Source organism: Oreochromis niloticus, linkage group LG22, assembly GCF_001858045.2.
Source record: "Oreochromis niloticus isolate F11D_XX linkage group LG22, O_niloticus_UMD_NMBU, whole genome shotgun sequence".
NCBI lineage: Eukaryota > Metazoa > Chordata > Actinopteri > Cichliformes > Cichlidae > Oreochromis > Oreochromis niloticus.
This window is the reverse complement of record NC_031985.2, coordinates 11,427,011-11,445,072: the sequence shown is the minus strand read 5'-3', so window position 1 is coordinate 11,445,072 and position 18,062 is coordinate 11,427,011. Positions and strand designations below refer to the sequence as shown.

General features: G+C 41.8%; 1 protein-coding gene across 5 annotated transcripts in view; it reads left to right on the top strand.

The window, feature by feature from the left end:
* Positions 1-18,062, top strand: part of LOC106096998 (uncharacterized) — a 34,228-nt gene that overhangs the window by 15,412 nt on the left and 754 nt on the right. For 3 of the 5 annotated variants that reach the window (XM_019350529.2, XM_019350527.2, XM_019350528.2), the window contains exons 17-48: positions 1-161; positions 568-721; positions 973-1,167; positions 1,280-1,436; positions 3,452-3,492; positions 3,602-3,849; positions 4,106-4,286; positions 4,524-4,727; positions 5,437-5,587; positions 5,721-5,791; positions 6,636-6,728; positions 6,931-7,163; positions 7,326-7,506; positions 7,655-7,849; positions 8,219-8,369; positions 8,593-8,708; positions 8,891-9,016; positions 9,134-9,284; positions 9,373-9,545; positions 9,687-9,822; positions 11,998-12,120; positions 12,292-12,329; positions 12,518-12,635; positions 12,736-12,851; positions 14,434-14,632; positions 15,346-15,428; positions 15,509-15,680; positions 15,963-16,114; positions 17,092-17,197; positions 17,279-17,527; positions 17,638-17,767; positions 18,019-18,062. The exon at positions 18,019-18,062 is cut by the window's right edge and continues 754 nt beyond it. In XM_019350529.2, coding sequence (XP_019206074.1) covers positions 1-161; positions 568-721; positions 973-1,167; positions 1,280-1,436; positions 3,452-3,492; positions 3,602-3,849; positions 4,106-4,286; positions 4,524-4,727; positions 5,437-5,587; positions 5,721-5,791; positions 6,636-6,728; positions 6,931-7,163; positions 7,326-7,506; positions 7,655-7,849; positions 8,219-8,369; positions 8,593-8,708; positions 8,891-9,016; positions 9,134-9,284; positions 9,373-9,545; positions 9,687-9,822; positions 11,998-12,120; positions 12,292-12,329; positions 12,518-12,635; positions 12,736-12,851; positions 14,434-14,632; positions 15,346-15,428; positions 15,509-15,680; positions 15,963-16,114; positions 17,092-17,197; positions 17,279-17,527; positions 17,638-17,767; positions 18,019-18,062 — 4,648 coding nt within the window. The remainder of the gene's footprint in view (positions 162-567; positions 722-972; positions 1,168-1,279; positions 1,437-3,451; positions 3,493-3,601; positions 3,850-4,105; positions 4,287-4,523; positions 4,728-5,436; positions 5,588-5,720; positions 5,792-6,635; positions 6,729-6,930; positions 7,164-7,325; positions 7,507-7,654; positions 7,850-8,218; positions 8,370-8,592; positions 8,709-8,890; positions 9,017-9,133; positions 9,285-9,372; positions 9,546-9,686; positions 9,823-11,997; positions 12,121-12,291; positions 12,330-12,517; positions 12,636-12,735; positions 12,852-14,433; positions 14,633-15,345; positions 15,429-15,508; positions 15,681-15,962; positions 16,115-17,091; positions 17,198-17,278; positions 17,528-17,637; positions 17,768-18,018) is intronic. The other 2 variants (XM_019350530.2, XM_019350531.2) reach the window with 2 other exon arrangements.

Sequence of the window (18,062 nt, the reverse complement as noted above, 5' to 3'; positions counted from 1 at the left end):
GCAGTGCACATGAACTGCTCCCGCTGCAAAAAGAGCATGACGAAGGGACACACTGCTTACCAGAAGAAGGGCTTCTCAGACATCTTCTGCTCCAAAAACTGTCTGTTTGAGATGTTTTCTTACAACAAACCGGCCACCAAGAGCTGTCACCAATGTCATAAGTGAGTGTTGTTGAAACTTTGCTCTGTTCTCGATGACTAACAGGCACGCACTGTTTTAATTTATTTCTATTAAAGACCTTTATCCACTTGGGGGCAGCATAACCAAAGAGTATATACAACAATATGACATTATAATGACATTATAGTTGTAAAGTTTAAGTTATAAACTGCATGACGTCACTTTGTTAGTTAAGCAGCCACCAGATGATTGCTCTCAGTTTAGCCCCGTGTTTCGTAGCAGCTCCTGATGGAATTATCTACCTGTTAAGCTGCTGAATGAATCACTTTGTCCAGCAGGTGACGATTATTTAATTAATTTCTCCTGTTTGTTGCTGAGCAGGTAGGATGGTTACAGGATATGTAAGTGTCTGTGTTAAGTGCTTGTCCTCCTCTCCCCTTCGATCAGGGCGATATCGCAGCCTCTGGACCTCATCATGGCTGCTGTGGACACTAAAGGAACTATGAAGGACTTCTGCAGCCCGGCCTGCTTGAGCTCTTTCAAGTCTGCATCCACCCAAACACGAAAATCAGTCTGCAACATATGCAAAAAAGTCTGCAGTGTAAGCACATTTTTCTTTCTTTTAATACCTGGGTGTTCAGAGTTTTTATTTTTCCCTTTCTTATGGTTAAAAAAAATTGTATTTTTTGCCTTTAATTACGTATACATGTACATCACAGTGTCTCCTTTAAGAGTTGTATGTCTTTATTATCCTGTTCAATGGCATTTTATTAATATTAATAACTAAACAAAAAATAATGTTTTTTATAACCCATAATCTTATGTCCATGGCTCCTTTCTCACCAACTTCAGACCAAATGTGAGCTGACCCTGAACGAGGCCGTCATCAGGTTTTGCAGCCACGCATGCTTAGATGATTTCTGCAAGAACAACATGGGAATCTGTGAGAATTGCAGCTCTGTGTGCCGCAGCCAACCGCTAATGCTGAAGCTGGAGGATGATACCAAAACATTCTGCAGTGGTGGTTGTCTGAAGCGGTTCAAAGAGGTGCGGATACATCAGAGAGAGAAAATGCAAAGATGTGGGACCAAAATGTTCTACTAATCTACACAAAAACCCAAAGATCTCTTTTTAAAAAAAAAAAACATTTATTCTGCAGAACTCCAGGATGCTCCAACGCTGCACCATGTGCCTCTCTTCACGACCTGTCTCGGACATGGTCAACTTGAAAAACGATGAGAACGTGGTGCAGCTCTTCTGCGGCCGCTTTTGTGTGAAATCTTACAAGCTGCGACCGACAGATGAGATGGATCAAGGTAATCCACAGTGAATCTGTCAAACGTCCATTTTTCACTTCTTTTTACTGGATCTTCAGGTCAAAATCAGAGACGTTATAAAAGACATATAGCACTTACTTTTTAAAACCAAACAATTTAAACTGTTTTTATCACATACAAGTTATACTCTCACCAGACATTTAATTAGGTACACCTTGCTAGTACTGTGTTGACCCCTTTTGCTTTCAAAACAGCAATAATTCTTCATGTTATAGTTTCATAAATTTTGGTTCATGTTGGCATGATAGCATCACACAGTTGCTGCAGGTTTGTCAGCTGCATGTCAGCAAATATCCTGTTCCACCACCTCCCGAAGGTGCTCGACTGGGTTCTGGTGAGTTCTGTTTGAGTGCAGTGAACTCATCGTCATGTTCAAGAACCAGTTTGCCATGATCTGAACTTTGTGACATCAGAAGATGGCTCCTTCCAGCTCCTGTGGCAGAGGTTTTGGGCACATTGTAACCAATGAATTGACCAAAACCGAAGTATTCTAGAGTCAAATTTGAGTCCATCTCTCTGACAGCCAAAGCTTGGCTGAAATCGGGTCACAAAGGGATGGAATTGGTCAGCAACAGTACTCGGGTAGGCTTTGGCATTTAAACGGTGCTCAACTGTGCCAAGAAATGATCTCCTGCATTGTTACGCCCCCACCAATCTGAACTGTTGATACAAAGCAGAATCGATCAGATAAGATAAGATAACCTTTATTAGTCCCACACGTGGGAAATTTGTTTTGTCACAGCAGGAAGTGCCTTCATATTGTTCTTGTCAGATTCTGTCCATACCATCCCCGTATCAGCAGACATTAAGATTAAGTAATCAGACCAGCCCACATTCTTCCAATCTTCTACTGTCTAATTTTTATGAGCCGTGTGACTTGATGCCTCAGTTTTCTTAGCTGAAAGGTGTGGTTGGAACAGCATTATTACCCAGAGAAATGCTGCTCACTGGATTTTGTTTTCCTGTCTAAACCCCAGAGATGGTTCTGTGTGAAATTGTAATATAATTAAATGAATGAATTGCCTTGTTTGTGCAGCTTTTATCTGTGTACTTGTGGAGGAATAGGATATGAGGAAAGTCTTGGGTTGTCATAGATTTCATAAAAAAATAGGACCACAGTGCACTGATGCCACATCTAAAAGGTAAAATAAAATCATACTGTGCCACAAAATGCCACAGAATCCAGCAGCGAGGCAGTGTAACTACTGCAAAAACAGTTCAGCCTTTTAAGTGGCACTCCTCACTCTTTCTCTTCCTTTTCATTCTTTTGAGGTTTCCTGATATTCAGAAGTGATAGTGTTGTGGTCAGATTTTCACTGTCACTATTTCACAACTAACAGACTACTGAATGATAACTTTTTCACAGGAAAGTATTTACCAGTACTCAAAAACTCTTATTTTGTAATAACCATGATGTTGTTATATGATGATAAGACTATTGATGTGTTTGTTAACAAACATGTCATGTTGACACTGCTCTATAAAGACAAATCTAGTGACAGAAAAACATAGAATTCAAATACTGTTGGTAGACGTCTGTGATGTTGTGACTAGTTGTACTTTTACTTGCTAAATCCAAGCAATCACCTTAACTGTAGGTAAAAGGCTCATCTTACAAATCTCTGCATCCAGTCTTTGCTTTTATTCTGAAAGTTTTTAACAGAAGTATCGATTTCTTTTCCCTTTATTATAATTATCTTCATTCGTCTTGACATCTTCTATTTAAAAAGTGTCCATATGCCTCCAACATGTGAGATAAATCCAGTAAGTGTTTCTTAAGTGTGTCCCAACAAGCCTTACTTTGACTTTGTGTGGAGGAGGAAAATTTGGATCATATTTAATGATTTTATCTGTGTGACTCCTAAAAAAATTTAGAACAAGTTAAGGTGAAATAAAACTGTCAAATACAAAGTAATAGTTTATTAAAGGTTATTGATCAAGTCATGAACAGCAGCTGTGTTTTCAGTAATAACATGTCTGTTTTCTCCCTTCAGTGAAGAGAAAAACCGATAACCAATCAAAAGAGACGAACACTGTGAGTATGCTTTGTTTCTTTTTCCGATTCAGTCACAGAAAACAGAGCTCACATTCAAGTCTGGGGAAGATTTCTAATCCCTATATACTAACTGAGGCTCTTCCCACAGGAGGATGTGAGGATGTGTTCGCCCTCCCGCGAAAACGATGCCTCTCCTGCTGCTGTCGAACCAAACGACACAGTGTTGCTCATCGCCGACGCGTGCACGCTCTGTTTCCACTGCAAAAAGAATTTGTCGGAAGGAGAGACACTTTACAAGCCAAAAGACACAGAGGAGTTTTTTTGCTCCATGGCCTGCTTACATGAAAAGCGTCGCGAGATCAAAATACCCATCAAAAAGTGCCACAACTGCTTTCAGTAAGTCTGTATTTTAATTCTCCATTTAAACGAGCAGCGGGGTTAAATGCATAAAAACAAACAGTCTACAGATTCAACAAGTTTGTGAATGTGGTAACTTCACATGCTGATCAACAAAAAATTGAATCTCAGTGACTCAGAAATGTATAAAGATGATTGTTTTTAATGAATAAACAACATTTCTGAAAGTTCAGGAGCTCCATCATCAAATCTTTGCCTGGTTGTAAATTTGATCTCTTTCCTCTTATTTCTTCAGGGTGATTGCGCGGCCTCAAAACATCATCCTGGCTCCGGTGGATGATTCAGGAACTATGAAGGAGTTGTGCAGCAATACATGTCTCTCCTCTGTCACATCCAAAATGAAAAAGGCTGCTACTAAGCCTCCATCAAAACAGGGACCTAGTTCACTGTGCAGGATGTGTGCCAGATGTTGTTATGTAAGGAAAAAAATAAAGTAAATCACTCTGAACTCTGTTTTATATGCACTGGGGATTGTAGCGCATTTGTCATGAACTGTTTAAGGATCCTTAGACAACGCTGGAGGCGAGTGTTTGTGACAATTAAAAAACCTGCAGAATATCTCCATACTTTTGATTTAAAACTTGTTATTATTATCACGTTCATAATATATTTTTGTAATAACTACTCTTAACACGTTCCCTTTCCAACCTTAGTGCAAATTCACGGTGATCCTGAATGGCGTGGTCCACAGACTTTGCAGTGACTCCTGCTTCATGAGCTACCGCAAAGTCAACAACCTGCGCTTGTCTCTCTGCAACATGTGTGACGCCGTCTGCTACAGCAAATGTCTCATGGTGAAGATGGAGGACGGCAGTAAAGCCCTCTGCAGTGATGAATGTCTGGTCAAGTTTAAAGAGGTGCAGAAATTTTAAAAAACATGCATTATCTCCATATTTGACAAAAGCACTTGAATGTGCCTAAAACAACACATTCACAGTAGGAATGTAAGGTTGTGAAAGCATGACCGAAGGTGCTCTAAGTGAGCAAAGTGCAAAGGAAGAACTCCTTTTTAACAGGAAGAGATCGCTGGCAGGTGGCTAGTTGAGAGGAAAGAGAAAGAGGAACATGTTTTATTATTTTTAGTTATTTTTAGTTATTATTTTAGTTATTAAAACTGTTAGTTACTAACACTTAGTGTTAGCCATTTACCATTTACTAATCATAATCAAGCAACCATGTCCGTGGTAAAGTATTATTAAATGTTCATTAAATGTTATTTCAGGACTGGATGTTTGAAAACTAAGGACTTGAGGAATAAAAAGAAATCAGGGCACATTTAACACACAGAACATCCAATAATTTAAATGTGAACAACAAAATAATAACAGGTCATGTGTTAAACAAGACATGTGCAGCTTAAATGCAAACAGCAAAATGTTATAACTCCTGTTTAAGACATTCAGACAGACAGATCTGTAGCAGAGCTGAGTTTTTTTTAAAGTTCACAGTTTTAAAAACCATTACGAGTCTCACCTTCACAAATGTGCAGCAAGCATAATATTTTACAACATATGTCTAAGGTAATGCTGTTCTTCATCTCACATTTTTCTCTCGTTATCTTTGCAGAAAGTTGACACTCGTCAGCTCTGCCCCATGTGCCAGACGTCCCATCAGCTGTCAGACATGATTGAAAATAAAAACGACGAGGGCAGGCTGGAGTTCTTCTGCAGCAACAGGTGTATGATGGTGTACGAGGCCCAGACCTTCACTGTGACGGGTATCTACAGTCATATTTCAAACTGCAGAGAGAGCATTTGTGCAGTGCTGTGCTGAATTTTGCAGTTGGATAGCAGTTTTTAAGTTTTTAGGTGTCAAAAGCAGAAATCTTGTTCGTGCTTTTGTCTTTATAGAAAAGAAAAGCTCTTCATCTGAAGTTTGTGAGGTTAAAGACGTGAAGCCATCTGTAAAACATCTCGACTGCGTAAGTTTTATGTTAAAAATGTCTTCTTTAGTAGCCGTAATGTATGAATATCTTAAACCTAGTTTGGATTCAGTGACAGAATAAATGTTATTACCAACTGAATGATAACAGCAATTTATGATTAGAATAAATTCTGTTTATTAAATCTCTTTCCAGTATATTACCACTTAAGTTAGGCTACGTTCACACTGCAGGTCTTAATGGTCAATTCCGATTTTTTGATCAAATCCAATTTTTTTTGTCTGCTTGTTCACACTACAAATAAAATGTGACAGCAAACGCACTCCAGTGAGAACCGTTCACGGCCCTCAAAGCGGCATGCGCAAAAGAAGACGTCACACACAACGCGCTCTGTTTGGACCCAGACCAAACAGTATTGTTAATATAAAGACCTGTTTCGGACTTTACGTTTCCCAATTTTGCTTTAAGTTATAAAGTTATTTTGTTATTTACATATGGCCTAATAATTCTCCTTATTGCTGTTTTAGAGAGGAGCGGTGCTTCAAAGGATAGTTGCAGATTTCTGTCAGAATCTGCAGATTATACAGTACAAATAAAATGTTCACATTTCTCCAACGTTGTCTTCCCAACAGTTTCACTAACATCTACACTGGATGGCCAGGAAGCGTTCACGATGTCTTCTCGGGCGCTTCTCCGGCGCTGATAATTAGCGTCTGTCTTGTGTCAGTGACGTAAAAGACGGATTTAATGCGACATGACATGATTTGATGTGCTTTCGCCTGCAGTGTGAACGTAGCCTGAGAGTACTCACAGTGCTCCACATGTAGGCCTTTGGTATAAAACTTATACAATATATCCAAATCTCTCTTGCCTGTTCATCAAGATCAAAACAGAGCCCATCGATGAGGGGTACAGCCAGAGTCTCACAGCCTCAGTTTCTCATCAGGACATCAAGAAGGAGCCAAATGTAGTAAAAGTAAGATACTCAATCATTATCTATCATTTTCCCCTTTACATTATACAGTAACGTCTTTATTATTTCAGTTAGATATTAGTGCATACAATGATGTCATTTGTTGTAATTAGAAAAACATAGATCATAAATCATCTAAATATTCAGGGGATCATTTAAGCAGCACTCCACCAGCGCGCTTGGTCTCCTGTTCTGGTTTTCACAGGAGGACTTAAAGATTGGGTCGGTTTTCTCCTTGACCGATGAATCCAAACCTGCAGAGCCCTCACTCATCAACACGGATGTGCCTGCATCGTGCTCCACCTGCAAACAGGCCCTGATGGATGGAGAGACAATTTACCAGAGGAAAAACCACACCGGTGTATTCTGCTCCACTTCCTGCCTTCTGAAGTTTTACCAAAAGATACCAGTTAGGAGGACGTGCCACTTCTGTCTTCAGTGAGTCTAACAGTCCCAGTCTTTGATTGCTGGACCTCTAATTATTTATTTTTTCTTTATAGGCTCATTCACAGAATAACTGATGTCCTTTAACTTAGTTCAACTTTATCTAAACTTCACGCTATTGAATTTTTTAAATCTTACCGTTCCTCGTTTTCTCAGAGTGATAACACAGCCTCAGGACATCCTCCAGGCCCCGGTGGATAACGAGGGGACAAATAAAGATTTCTGCAGCCAGACCTGCCTGTCCTCCTTCAACTACAAGAAACAAGTGTCCACCAAAATACCCGTGGCTCCCGTCTCATCACACTCACAATGTAGCATGTGCAGCAGATATTGCATTGTAAGAGACTAGGGAACAGTTTCTCTAATCTAATTACATGACACTGCCTGCTATAATAGTTACATCTCTCGTGGATTAAGTTGCAGTTTATTTGTTAGCTGGATTCGTGTGTGCTAAATGAGCCTGACCTCTGTTTATCTTCTTGTAGAGCAAACACGAGATCACGAAAGAGGGCGTCATCCACAAGATCTGCAGTGAGTCGTGTTTTCTGCGGTTCTGCGGCATGAACAACATCACCGTCTGTGCGAACTGCCGCGCACACCGCAAAACACCCCTCACGCTCAAGATGGAGGAGGGCGGCAACAAACTTTGCAGCGCAGAGTGTCTGGCCCAATTCAAGCAGGTCCGAAGGATACAGTTTGCTTTTCCTGCTGTTGTAAATGGGTTGTGGCAAATATTAAACACATCGGGTATGTTAATAATGAGCCAAAAACCCAGGAGTCAGATTGTTTTTGTCACTTAGTGTTAGACAGCTGGGTCTGTATGACATTAAGAAAAGAGGGCATTACTACACTCATATGAGGCACGCAGCTTTGGCTGCAAGTTTGCAAGTGTAAGCAGGTTGCAACAAAGCTGAATCAAAGGAGGTTCATTTATCATTTAAGATTTTAGGCAATTTCTAAAAGCAAAATTTTACTTTTTCCTAATCTTCAAAAAATGACACGAGCTGAATTTGAACTGAGTTCAGTCTTTGCTTTTTGTTGTTGCACAGAAAATCCAAACCCCACAGCCGTGCACTATGTGCCGTAACACTTCTCCGATATCAGACATGGTTGAAAACAAAAACAGTGAAAATGTTGTGGAGCTCTTCTGCACCAAAGGCTGCGTGTCGGCATTCAAGATCCAGGCTGTCAATTCATCAGGTACGGGACGGATGCTTTGTTCAGATTCTGTTTGTCTTATTTTGTTCTGTTTGTAACTCAGAAGCTTCAAACTTTCATCGTGTGTTGACTATTTTTTATTTAGAAGAGTAAAACCTGGAGATGAAGCATTTTTTAAACTGTTATATGAAAAGACTTCAAATTCAAAGGTGCAAACATAAATCTGCTTCATGCTTTCCTTGATTAAACTTCCCCTTCTCCTTAGGTGCCTCATTGAATTGTGACCACTGTGGTAAGACTGCAGTGCCAACCTGTCACCTTGCCATGTCAGATGCCTCCATCAGAAATTTCTGCACTCTTAAGTGTGGCATGGATTTCAGGGTAATGTATTTAATATATGCTAATAAAACAAAGCCCTCGATTGCCACCCAAAAACATTTAAAAGCACCTAAAAGGGGGAATACTTTCTTTACAGCGTGCTTGACTTTAAGATTTTGTTTTTCACATTTCTATCAGAAGTTTTGAACAATGGCCCGTCCATTTTTCTTTTTTCTGATCTACAGGAGAGCCAGAATCCAGCAGGAGTCCCCGATAAAAGTCAAAGGGATTTCCTCCATCCACCACTGAAGCTGCTATGTGCCCAGTGTCAAAGTCTCGTGTTAACTACACCCAAAGTCATCCAGAGAAAGGTACCATTCTCCCGTCCATTCTTTAAATGTGGAGAACCACAAACACTGTAAACTGCCAGAAACATCCATGTTTGTGTGGACTGATTTGTATCAAAATATAACCGTGTTTATGTGCAGGAAAAAATATACTTCACATGTAGTGTGGCCTGTTTTCAAGAATTTAAGAGGGTCAACAGCATCACGGCTACCTGTGAATACTGTAAGAATGAAAGAATCATCAAAGACGTCAAGAGAATCGGCGGCAAAGACTGCTGCTTCTGCAGTGATGGTAAGGAGAACATGTCAGTGTAGTTTGTTTATGGTCCATTTCACATGATCAGGAAGTTTACTGGAGCCTCACCTTTCTCTTCTTGCAGCCTGCAAGACGCTCTTTTGCCAAGAGCTAAAAGGGAAGTGGGGTAAACACTGTCGCTCGTGCAGTTACTGCCAGTCGATATCCAAGAGTCTGGTGACGACACCGGGTGAAGATATGGACATCGAGTTCTGCTCTGAAGCCTGCTGCTCAAAATACAAAATGCTCCTCGGACATGTAAGTGAAGGGTGATGCTCACACTCTGCACAGTCTGTCTGATGCAGATGAAGGTTTTTTTTCCTTTTTTTACCCTTGAATATAATTTGCATAAAGACAATTCAATCACCAATTCTCCTCCTAACTGCTTTTTATCCTCAGGTGGCAAAATGTGACACCTGCAGTCACAAAGGGAAACTAAAGCAGAGTTTGCCGCTGCTGGGAGAGGTCAAATACTTCTGTGGCATGAAGTGTCTCCTACACTTCTGCAGTAACAAGGTTCAGATGCTCGACGGAGGTATGCACAGTTGCTGTTTCATAATGATTATAATGATGTGGGACAGAACCAGAGCAGCATTTGTTGGATTTCTTTGGGTTTAAGGTCATGTAGAGTTAGAGGGGTCTTTATCCAGCCCCTAACCAGCTAAAACAAGCTTGGATCTAGTTTTAGGAAACAATTGTTCAAGGTCTTCAGTTTACACTTTACATAATACCCTTAGTTGAAACATGTGGTGCAACTTTAAGATCGAACTTTAAGGTCCTTTGTGTACCGATTCAGTTATTTTGGTTATTTCTCCTGAGCTTTGCTGGTTTTAGTGAATTCAGGGTGTGGACGGAAGCGGCTGTCGTCTTTTAAAATGTCCTTTTTTAATTTTCAATGATGATGTAAACACTGTGGTTATTAAATAAATATTTGTAACTATAAATGAGCTTCACTACTTGGTTTAGAAAGCGTGTGAGCTGAGGGCTGTGAGCAGAAATTGTGTTCTTGCATATCTTGCACAATTTTCTGAAGGTAAAGATGAATAATTTTGGACGAGTCTGCCCTGTAAATAAGATTTGCTCTTGATGGAGCTTCCTGGTTAAGTGAAGGTGATAATAATTCGTTCTCGAGTCCTGGTTCAGTTACAGGCTTTATAAATCTCTGCTGCAGTTTAATCAGTTACTAGCACCACTGAGGGTCCGACTCACTGGACCCTCTACAGTTCGCATACCGCCACAACAGGTCCACTGATGATGCCATAGCCCTGACACTCCATGCTGCCCTGTCACACCTGGAGAAGAGAGACACGTATGTGAGAATGCTGTTTGTAGATTACAGCTCAGCATTCAACACCATCGTTCCCTCGAAGCTGGACAGGAAACTGCAGGATCTAGGACTGAGCAGCTCCCTCTGCAGCTGGATCCTTAACTTCCTGTCTGACAGACGCCAAGTGGTCAGACTGGGCAGCACCACCTCATCCCCCATCACACTGAACACTGGTGCTCCACAGGGGTGTGTACTGAGCCCTCTCCTGTACTCACTCTACACCTACGACTGCACGGCCACTAACAACTCCAACATCATTGTGAAGTTTGCGGACGACACTACAGTGGTGGGTCTTATCACCAACGGTGATGAGACAGCCTACAGGGAGGAGGTCAGCGCCCTGACCCACTGGTGTCAAGACAACCATCTCACCCTCAACGTCGCAAAGACAAAGGAGCTGATAGTGGACTTCCGGAGGTGCAGAGGAGTACACACCCCCATCACCATCAACGGCGCCGCTGTGGAGAGAGTGAGCAGCTTCCGCTTCCTTGGTGTACATCTGGCTGAGGATCTTACGTGGTCAGTACACATAAACAAGACAGTGAAGAAGGCGCAGCAGCGCCTCTTCTTTCTCAGGAGACTGAAAAGATTCGGCATGAGCCCCCGCATCCTCAGGACCTTCTATCGCTGTGCCATTGAGAGCATCCTCACTGGATGCATCACCACCTGGTATGGCAACACCACCGCTTACAACCGCAAAGCTCTCCAGAGAGTAGTGCGGTGTGCTGAACGGATAATTGGAGGTGAGCTTCCCTCCCTCCAAGACATCTACAGGAAGCGGTGCCTGAGGAAAGCGGGGAGGATCATCAAGGACTCCAGTCACCCCAGCCATAAACTCTTCAGACTACTTCCATCAGGAAGGAGGTTCTGCAGCATCCGGTCCCGAACCAGCAGACTGAGAGACAGCTTTTTCCACCAGGCCATCAGACTGCTGAACACGTCATAGACACCTCACCCTCACTACTGGAACTTCAACATTATGCACTCCATACTGTACATTAATGCCACTGTTTTGCACATACCTACCTCTGTATATTTTATATTTTATATATCTTATTTTATTGTTTACTCTATTTCATTTGTAAAACATGTATATACACACTCACACACACACACACACACACACACACGTAGAAAAACATATTTAGTACACACATTCAGTAATGTATATACCTTTATATATGGTACATATATTTATTACTTTTTAGATTAACCATTTTTATATTTTGCTTGTTGCACGTTATTGTATTTTGCACAACTCTGTTGCTTGTGAAGCTTGCACACAAGAATTTCACTCGCATGTACTGTACCAGTGTACCTGCACATGTGACGTGACAATAAAGGTGATTTGATTTGATTTGATTTGATTTCCTCTCTTTCCAGAAGTCTCTTCATCTCTGGTATCTGCAGCACCAGCAGAGTCCTCTCCTGTCATTGGGAATGTTATATCTTTGGCTAATGCTCTGACCAGGCAGCACAGCGGCTCAGCAGCCTCTCCACAGCTTGGTACATGCACACACAGACACATTATTTATTAACACATGGTAATATTTCACCCAGGAAATAAACTGAGTAGTAATTGTGGGAAATTGTGATGCTGTGTGTGTTTTGTTTTAGCTGCTCTGAGTTTTTACCTTTGTTGCCATGTTTTATTTTCTGACTATCATTTCTCCACAGGCTCCATCACTGACATTCAAACAAAGGTCATTGGACATGTAAGTCTACAAAGATGTTTTAATTGACGTGCTTCTATATAAACTTCTGTTTTAATACATTAGAAGTGGCTAAATTTCAGAATAACCTTAATAATATGATCTGTGTTACAAATGAAGCCAAGTTGTCTTTGTCGTAGTTTTGATTTGATCGTAGTTGAAGGTGTTTTTGTGACCTGTCTGTTCTTCAGGCCAGCGTTCAGACTGTCCCAAAGGAGCTGAAGAACAAGTCGATCATCTGTACTCCGCTGGTTCATAACAAAGGGGTCTCCTGTACAGAAGAGGCTCTTAAAATAGAGACACAAAAAGGTAAAGCACATAACATGTCTGTTGTGAAATATGAACAGGTACCATCTTTTCAGAATTAATAGTTTTGGTGTTTACTCAATTTTTTCTTTTCTGTTGTTAGAAGACCGTCGTGATCCTAAAGTCGTAGTCCTGCCTGTCCCAGTGCCGGTTTATGTTCCTGTGCCTATGAACATGTACAGCCAGTACGCTCCACAGCCGGTGGGCCTGCCCTTACTGGTAAGTAAAACACATCACAAACCTCACAAAACCTCACAAACTTCCTCACAAACAGGCCCCAGGTGGTGAGAGTTGGTAAGCACACTTCCTCATCACTCATCCTTAACACAGGTACGCCACAGGGTTGTGTGCTTAGCCCCCTCCTATATTCCCTGTTCACACACGACTGTGTTGCTAAACATGAGTCCAACATCATCATCAAGTTTGCTGATGACACAACCATCATAGGCCTCATCATAGGTAATGATGAGACGGCCTATAGAGAGGAGGTGATGGCACTGTACGAGTGGTGCCTGGAAAATAACCTGACTCTCAACATCAGCAAAACTAGAGAAATGATAGTGGACTACCGGAAACGACCAGTCAGGGAACACCAGCCCATCCACATCAACGGTGTCAAGGTCGAAAGGGTCAGCAGTTTCAAGTTCCTTGGAGTCAACATCACTGAGGACTTCTCCTGGACCCTTCACACAGACACTGCTATCAGGAAAGCTCGCCAGCGGCTTTACTTCCTGAGGAGGCTGAGGAGGTTTGGCACGAACGCCAGCATCATCTCAAATTTCTACAGGTGTGCAATCGAGAGCTTGCTGACGAGCTGCATCACAGTTTGGTACGGAAGCTGCTCTGCCAGCAGCCGTAAATCACTACAGAGGGTGGTGAAGGCAGCAGAGCACATCACTGGCACGAGGCTTCCTGCCATTCAGGACATTTATCACCAGCGATGCCTCCGTAAAGCACACAGCATCATCAAGGACCACAGCCACCCAGCACATCAGCTGTTCTCCTTGTTACCATCTGGCAGACGTTACAGGAGTCTGTCTGCTCGGACTACAAGACTTAAAAACAGTTTCTACCATCAAGCCATACGACACATCAACCACAACACTTAAACACACACAACACAGGACTCAGAAGCTACCCTGCAGCTTCACAAGTACTCTGTTTAATCTGCACTGGTCACTTCACTTTATTGTTATTGATATTTATATTTAAAAAGTGCAATACTGTAATTTTCTGCTGCTCATTCCTGTGCAATATCCCATCTGCCCTCCCGTCATATTTCTTTTCAAGATTTTCTTATTTAATCACTAGTGTACATATATTTATATTTATAGATACATATATATTTAGTCATCTTTTCTCTTTTACCATGTCTCTCTAATATTTTGTTCTTTACTATTTTCTATTTGTTATTTTATTTATTATATTATATTTTATTATATTTTTTCCTACTGTATCATGCTGCTGAGAGACCGCTGCTCGTCAAACACATTTCATTGCGATGTTGACCCTGTGCTAACTTGCATATGACAAATAAAACTGAAAACTGAAAACACATCTTTAACCTAAACGAAAATGAATATTTTAAAAAAAACCTTTAAGTTTGTTTCTGTTTGAGGAAAAAAAATATCTCAATTCTGTTTCATTAAAAAACTATGTGAATTTGTTGAAAGCTATTTGTCCTGCTGCTTTTAACTTTAAGTACATTTGTTATTTGCTGCATTTCAACCTCTAAAATCAGTCCTCATATAAGCAGTACAGCCTCACAGAAACCCGAGTCTTAAGTCTGTGTTTCCCACAGCTGCCTGTGCCCCTGGTCCTCCCTGTGAAGAAAGATGGCTCTGAGCCAACGGTGAAATCCACAACAGAGAGTTTGCATCCTGAACACTTACAGGGCGAGCTCATCAGGCCTGAGACGGGGAGAGAGCAGAGAGAGGAAGGGCAGAAGCATGGACAGATGATAAAAGAAGAAGAAAGACCCAAGCCTTCATCCCTGCAGGGTAAGAATTGTTTTGAATTACATAAAATAATTACAGAGTTATATTTTTACAGGGACAGGACGACCTGTAGTACTTGGGTAAGAAAAATGAGTTATCAACATTTATGAACACATGAACCAAACTGAGCCAAACAGCTGCTTTTATATAAATCACAGCAGCAATGTCTGTTCCCTCTATTTGTGTCAGTGTTATGGTCTCATCAGTCATTTATAACTTAAAGTTTCAGTTTACTTTGGATGGACGTGACAGTCACAGCTGTTTTGAAGATCCTTTGTCACCAGAGATTTCCATTAAACAAACACACCTTAGTATTACCTGCTAATAATATTAATACACAGGATAATATTAGCTTCAACAACACTTACATACAGTGTGTTTTTCGGGTTAGTAATAATAACAGCTGGCTCTACTCCATTTAGGTGCAGTTGTTGAACTTGCTGGTTTTATTGCTTTGAGCTGTCAGAATATTTGCTTTGTACAAGGTCTTGTGACATGGATTATAGGTCCTGTGTTCCTGTAATAAGTGCATATTTTTTCTCTAATAATAAAAAATATCAAGGATAAGCCCACTTTTGACAACCAGCAGGATTTCTTTGATACCAGTGCCGGGCCGGTCACTCACCCGCCAGGCCACAAAACCTCCCCTCCAGTTTCAGATGAATACATGCCCAGCAGTCCTATTCCTGACCTCCCACCTCTTTCTCCTCCTTCAGCTCTGGAAACTCCTCAGAGATCACCCGTCGCTCCTCCTGCTCCAATTTTAGTACCACAAACTTTGGACAAAGACAAGAACAAGGTAGGAAACCAGCTGAGATGGCTGGTTAGAAGCTGCATGATGTTTCCTTTCTGTGGTTTTGACACTTCTGTGTGTCTCAGGATTGTAACCTGGAGCAGCTTTCAAAGAAAGATGAGCAAGACACTCCTGAAACAGACTTTACTCAACTTGTGTCTTCAAAGCAAAACACCCTGAAGAGTCAATGTGGAGTTGATGCCTGGAAGAGATGGATCAAGTGGAGAGAGTCACAAACCAACCTGGAGCCCGTTTCTTGTATGTTTTGTAACATTTTTTTATTTGTCTGTAAGTTTTAGATTGTTTTCCTCTTTGAAATGAACTGAAAAAAATTCAGGTGGAAAAATCCCAGCAAACACTACTATAGTCTTAAAACATGCTGTTTTCTGCTTTGACATATTCATAAAATTCACAAATTCATAAAAACAGAGCAGATGAATACACTTTGAGTGTAACTTTATTTATTATTATTTGTCTCATGAAGGCAATGATGTCAAAGCTAATCCATTAAAACCTTTTCATGACTCTTTCATCTGTTAGCTCATGCACTGACGCTGAAGGCGGACCTCCTTCGCTGCTCTGTGGCTGAACTGAGCGACTGCCTGCTTTGCTTCATCAGGGAGGTGAAACAATCGGATGGCGAGCCGTACTCCCCCAACAGGCTGTTCTACCTCTGCCTCAGCATTCAGCTGGTAAGACAAGAAATGACAGTATATACATTTATATTTAATGGCAAACTGGCTGCCCGATCCTGCTGGTTCTTTCTAACTTGGCTCTCTGGCTCCTTCTCTTCTCTTTGCCTTTTTTGCCCCCCATGCATTTTGTTGGCCTGTGTGGTGCAGTGCTAGGGTCCTCCCTGCTGTCCTGTCCCTTTGCCCGGCTGTCTGAGTTGGGATGGGTGGCTCTTGCTTCCGAGATTGATGGGGGTCCAGAAGTGTGGGGCTTGGGTGGGTTCCTTTTGGGGCTGCTGGTTGTCTTGTGCCTTTGGCCATGGTGCCTGGGTTGTGCTGGCCAGCGCCCTTCCTGGACTTAGGGTCTCTTTGCTGTCCCTCGGCTTCTGTGGCGTTCTGGGGCCTTCTCTCCCTTACTATGTCTGCTGGCTGACTTATACTTGATCTCCATGGTGGCTTTAGACACTGGTGTGGACTTTCATGCATGTTTTTCACACAGCACGCTGGTGTTGTCGGCCTCGTGGTCTTTGCGTCATAAAGCCCAGAATCTGGGGCTTCTGGGCTTTATGACGTTTGTGTTTTGGTGATTTGGGCGAGCTCGATGGGGGTGGACTTGTTTTTACAGCACAAGTTTCCACACTACCCGGTGTTATCTATACTAGCGTACTCACCCTTGCCTGTATGTTTGGTTTCCATGTTTGATCAGTGTGCAGAGGTGTGGTTATTCTGAAGATTACTGGCACAACTTCAGAAACCTCACGCACACACACACACACACACACACACAAAGAGGTGAAAAAAAAAGGAGGAGGTGGCTGATGATAAGATTTAGAGGCTGGGAGAGTGTCATGGGGCTTTCATGCTGCTCTGTGGGCACAGTGATTGAACCCTGAGCGATTGTTTATTTTTTCTGTTAATTTGTCATCCACCTGTTTGTCATAACCATATCCTGTGTTTAGTGTTTAATGAGCCATATTTGTGTTTGTCTTTCTCTGTAGTTTCTGTTTCAGAACGGTCGGCTGGAGAACATATTCAGTGATCTCATCTACGACAGGTTTTCCACTGAGTTGACCAAGATCCTTAAACCTTCAGTCACAGGCGGAGGTAAATTATCTTCAGCATCTTATTTTTTTCCTGTCTTTGATATTTTGATCAGGTCCATCAGCTGCCTGTTGTTTTCTGCAGGTTGTGTCCTGTCCTGTGTGGAGGAGCAGTTTCTGTGGGACTGTAAACAGCTGGGGGCGTACTCCCCCACTGTCCTGCTCAACACGCTGCTCTTCTTCTTCTGCAAGTACTTTGGCTTCACCACAGTCGAGCAGCACCGCCGGCTGTCCTTTGCAAACATCACACTCTGCACCAAAACCAGCAAGAGCAACACCAAGACCACCTTCCTACGCTTCCACCCACCTACTTGTACAAACCAGGAAGAGTCGGGTACCAAACGGCTGAGGGGCCAAATGAAGTTCATCTATAGTAAATTGTATGACAAGGTAGTTTACATTTTTACTTAAGTCTTGTTGTTGTGGTTTTTGTGTGTTCTTCAGACACGTATGACGTCCCAGCTAAGAAGGTTAAGAAAAACGAGTCTGAGGAGGATTTCCTGGAGATGATGGAGAACCAGGAGAACCCCCTTCGTTGTCCAGTCAGACTCTACGAGTTCTACCTCTCCAAGTGGTCGGTGTCTCTAACTCCTTAGGGATTTATGCCTATCACCCTTTATCTCCATCTATCAGCTGTGTTACTTCTCCTAGTTAGATTTGCTAACCCATTTAATGCATAAGAAACTGAAACAGTTCTGTATCAACACTAAAATAAGGTAGAAAATGTATTAAATGTATTTACATTTAGAGCTCTCTAACTTTAATGACCTCAAATTATTATTAATGTTATTTTTAAAAAAACACATTTTCTCCTATTTCATGTAGTCCAGCATCGCTGAGGCAGCGCAGCGATCTTTTCTACCTCCAGC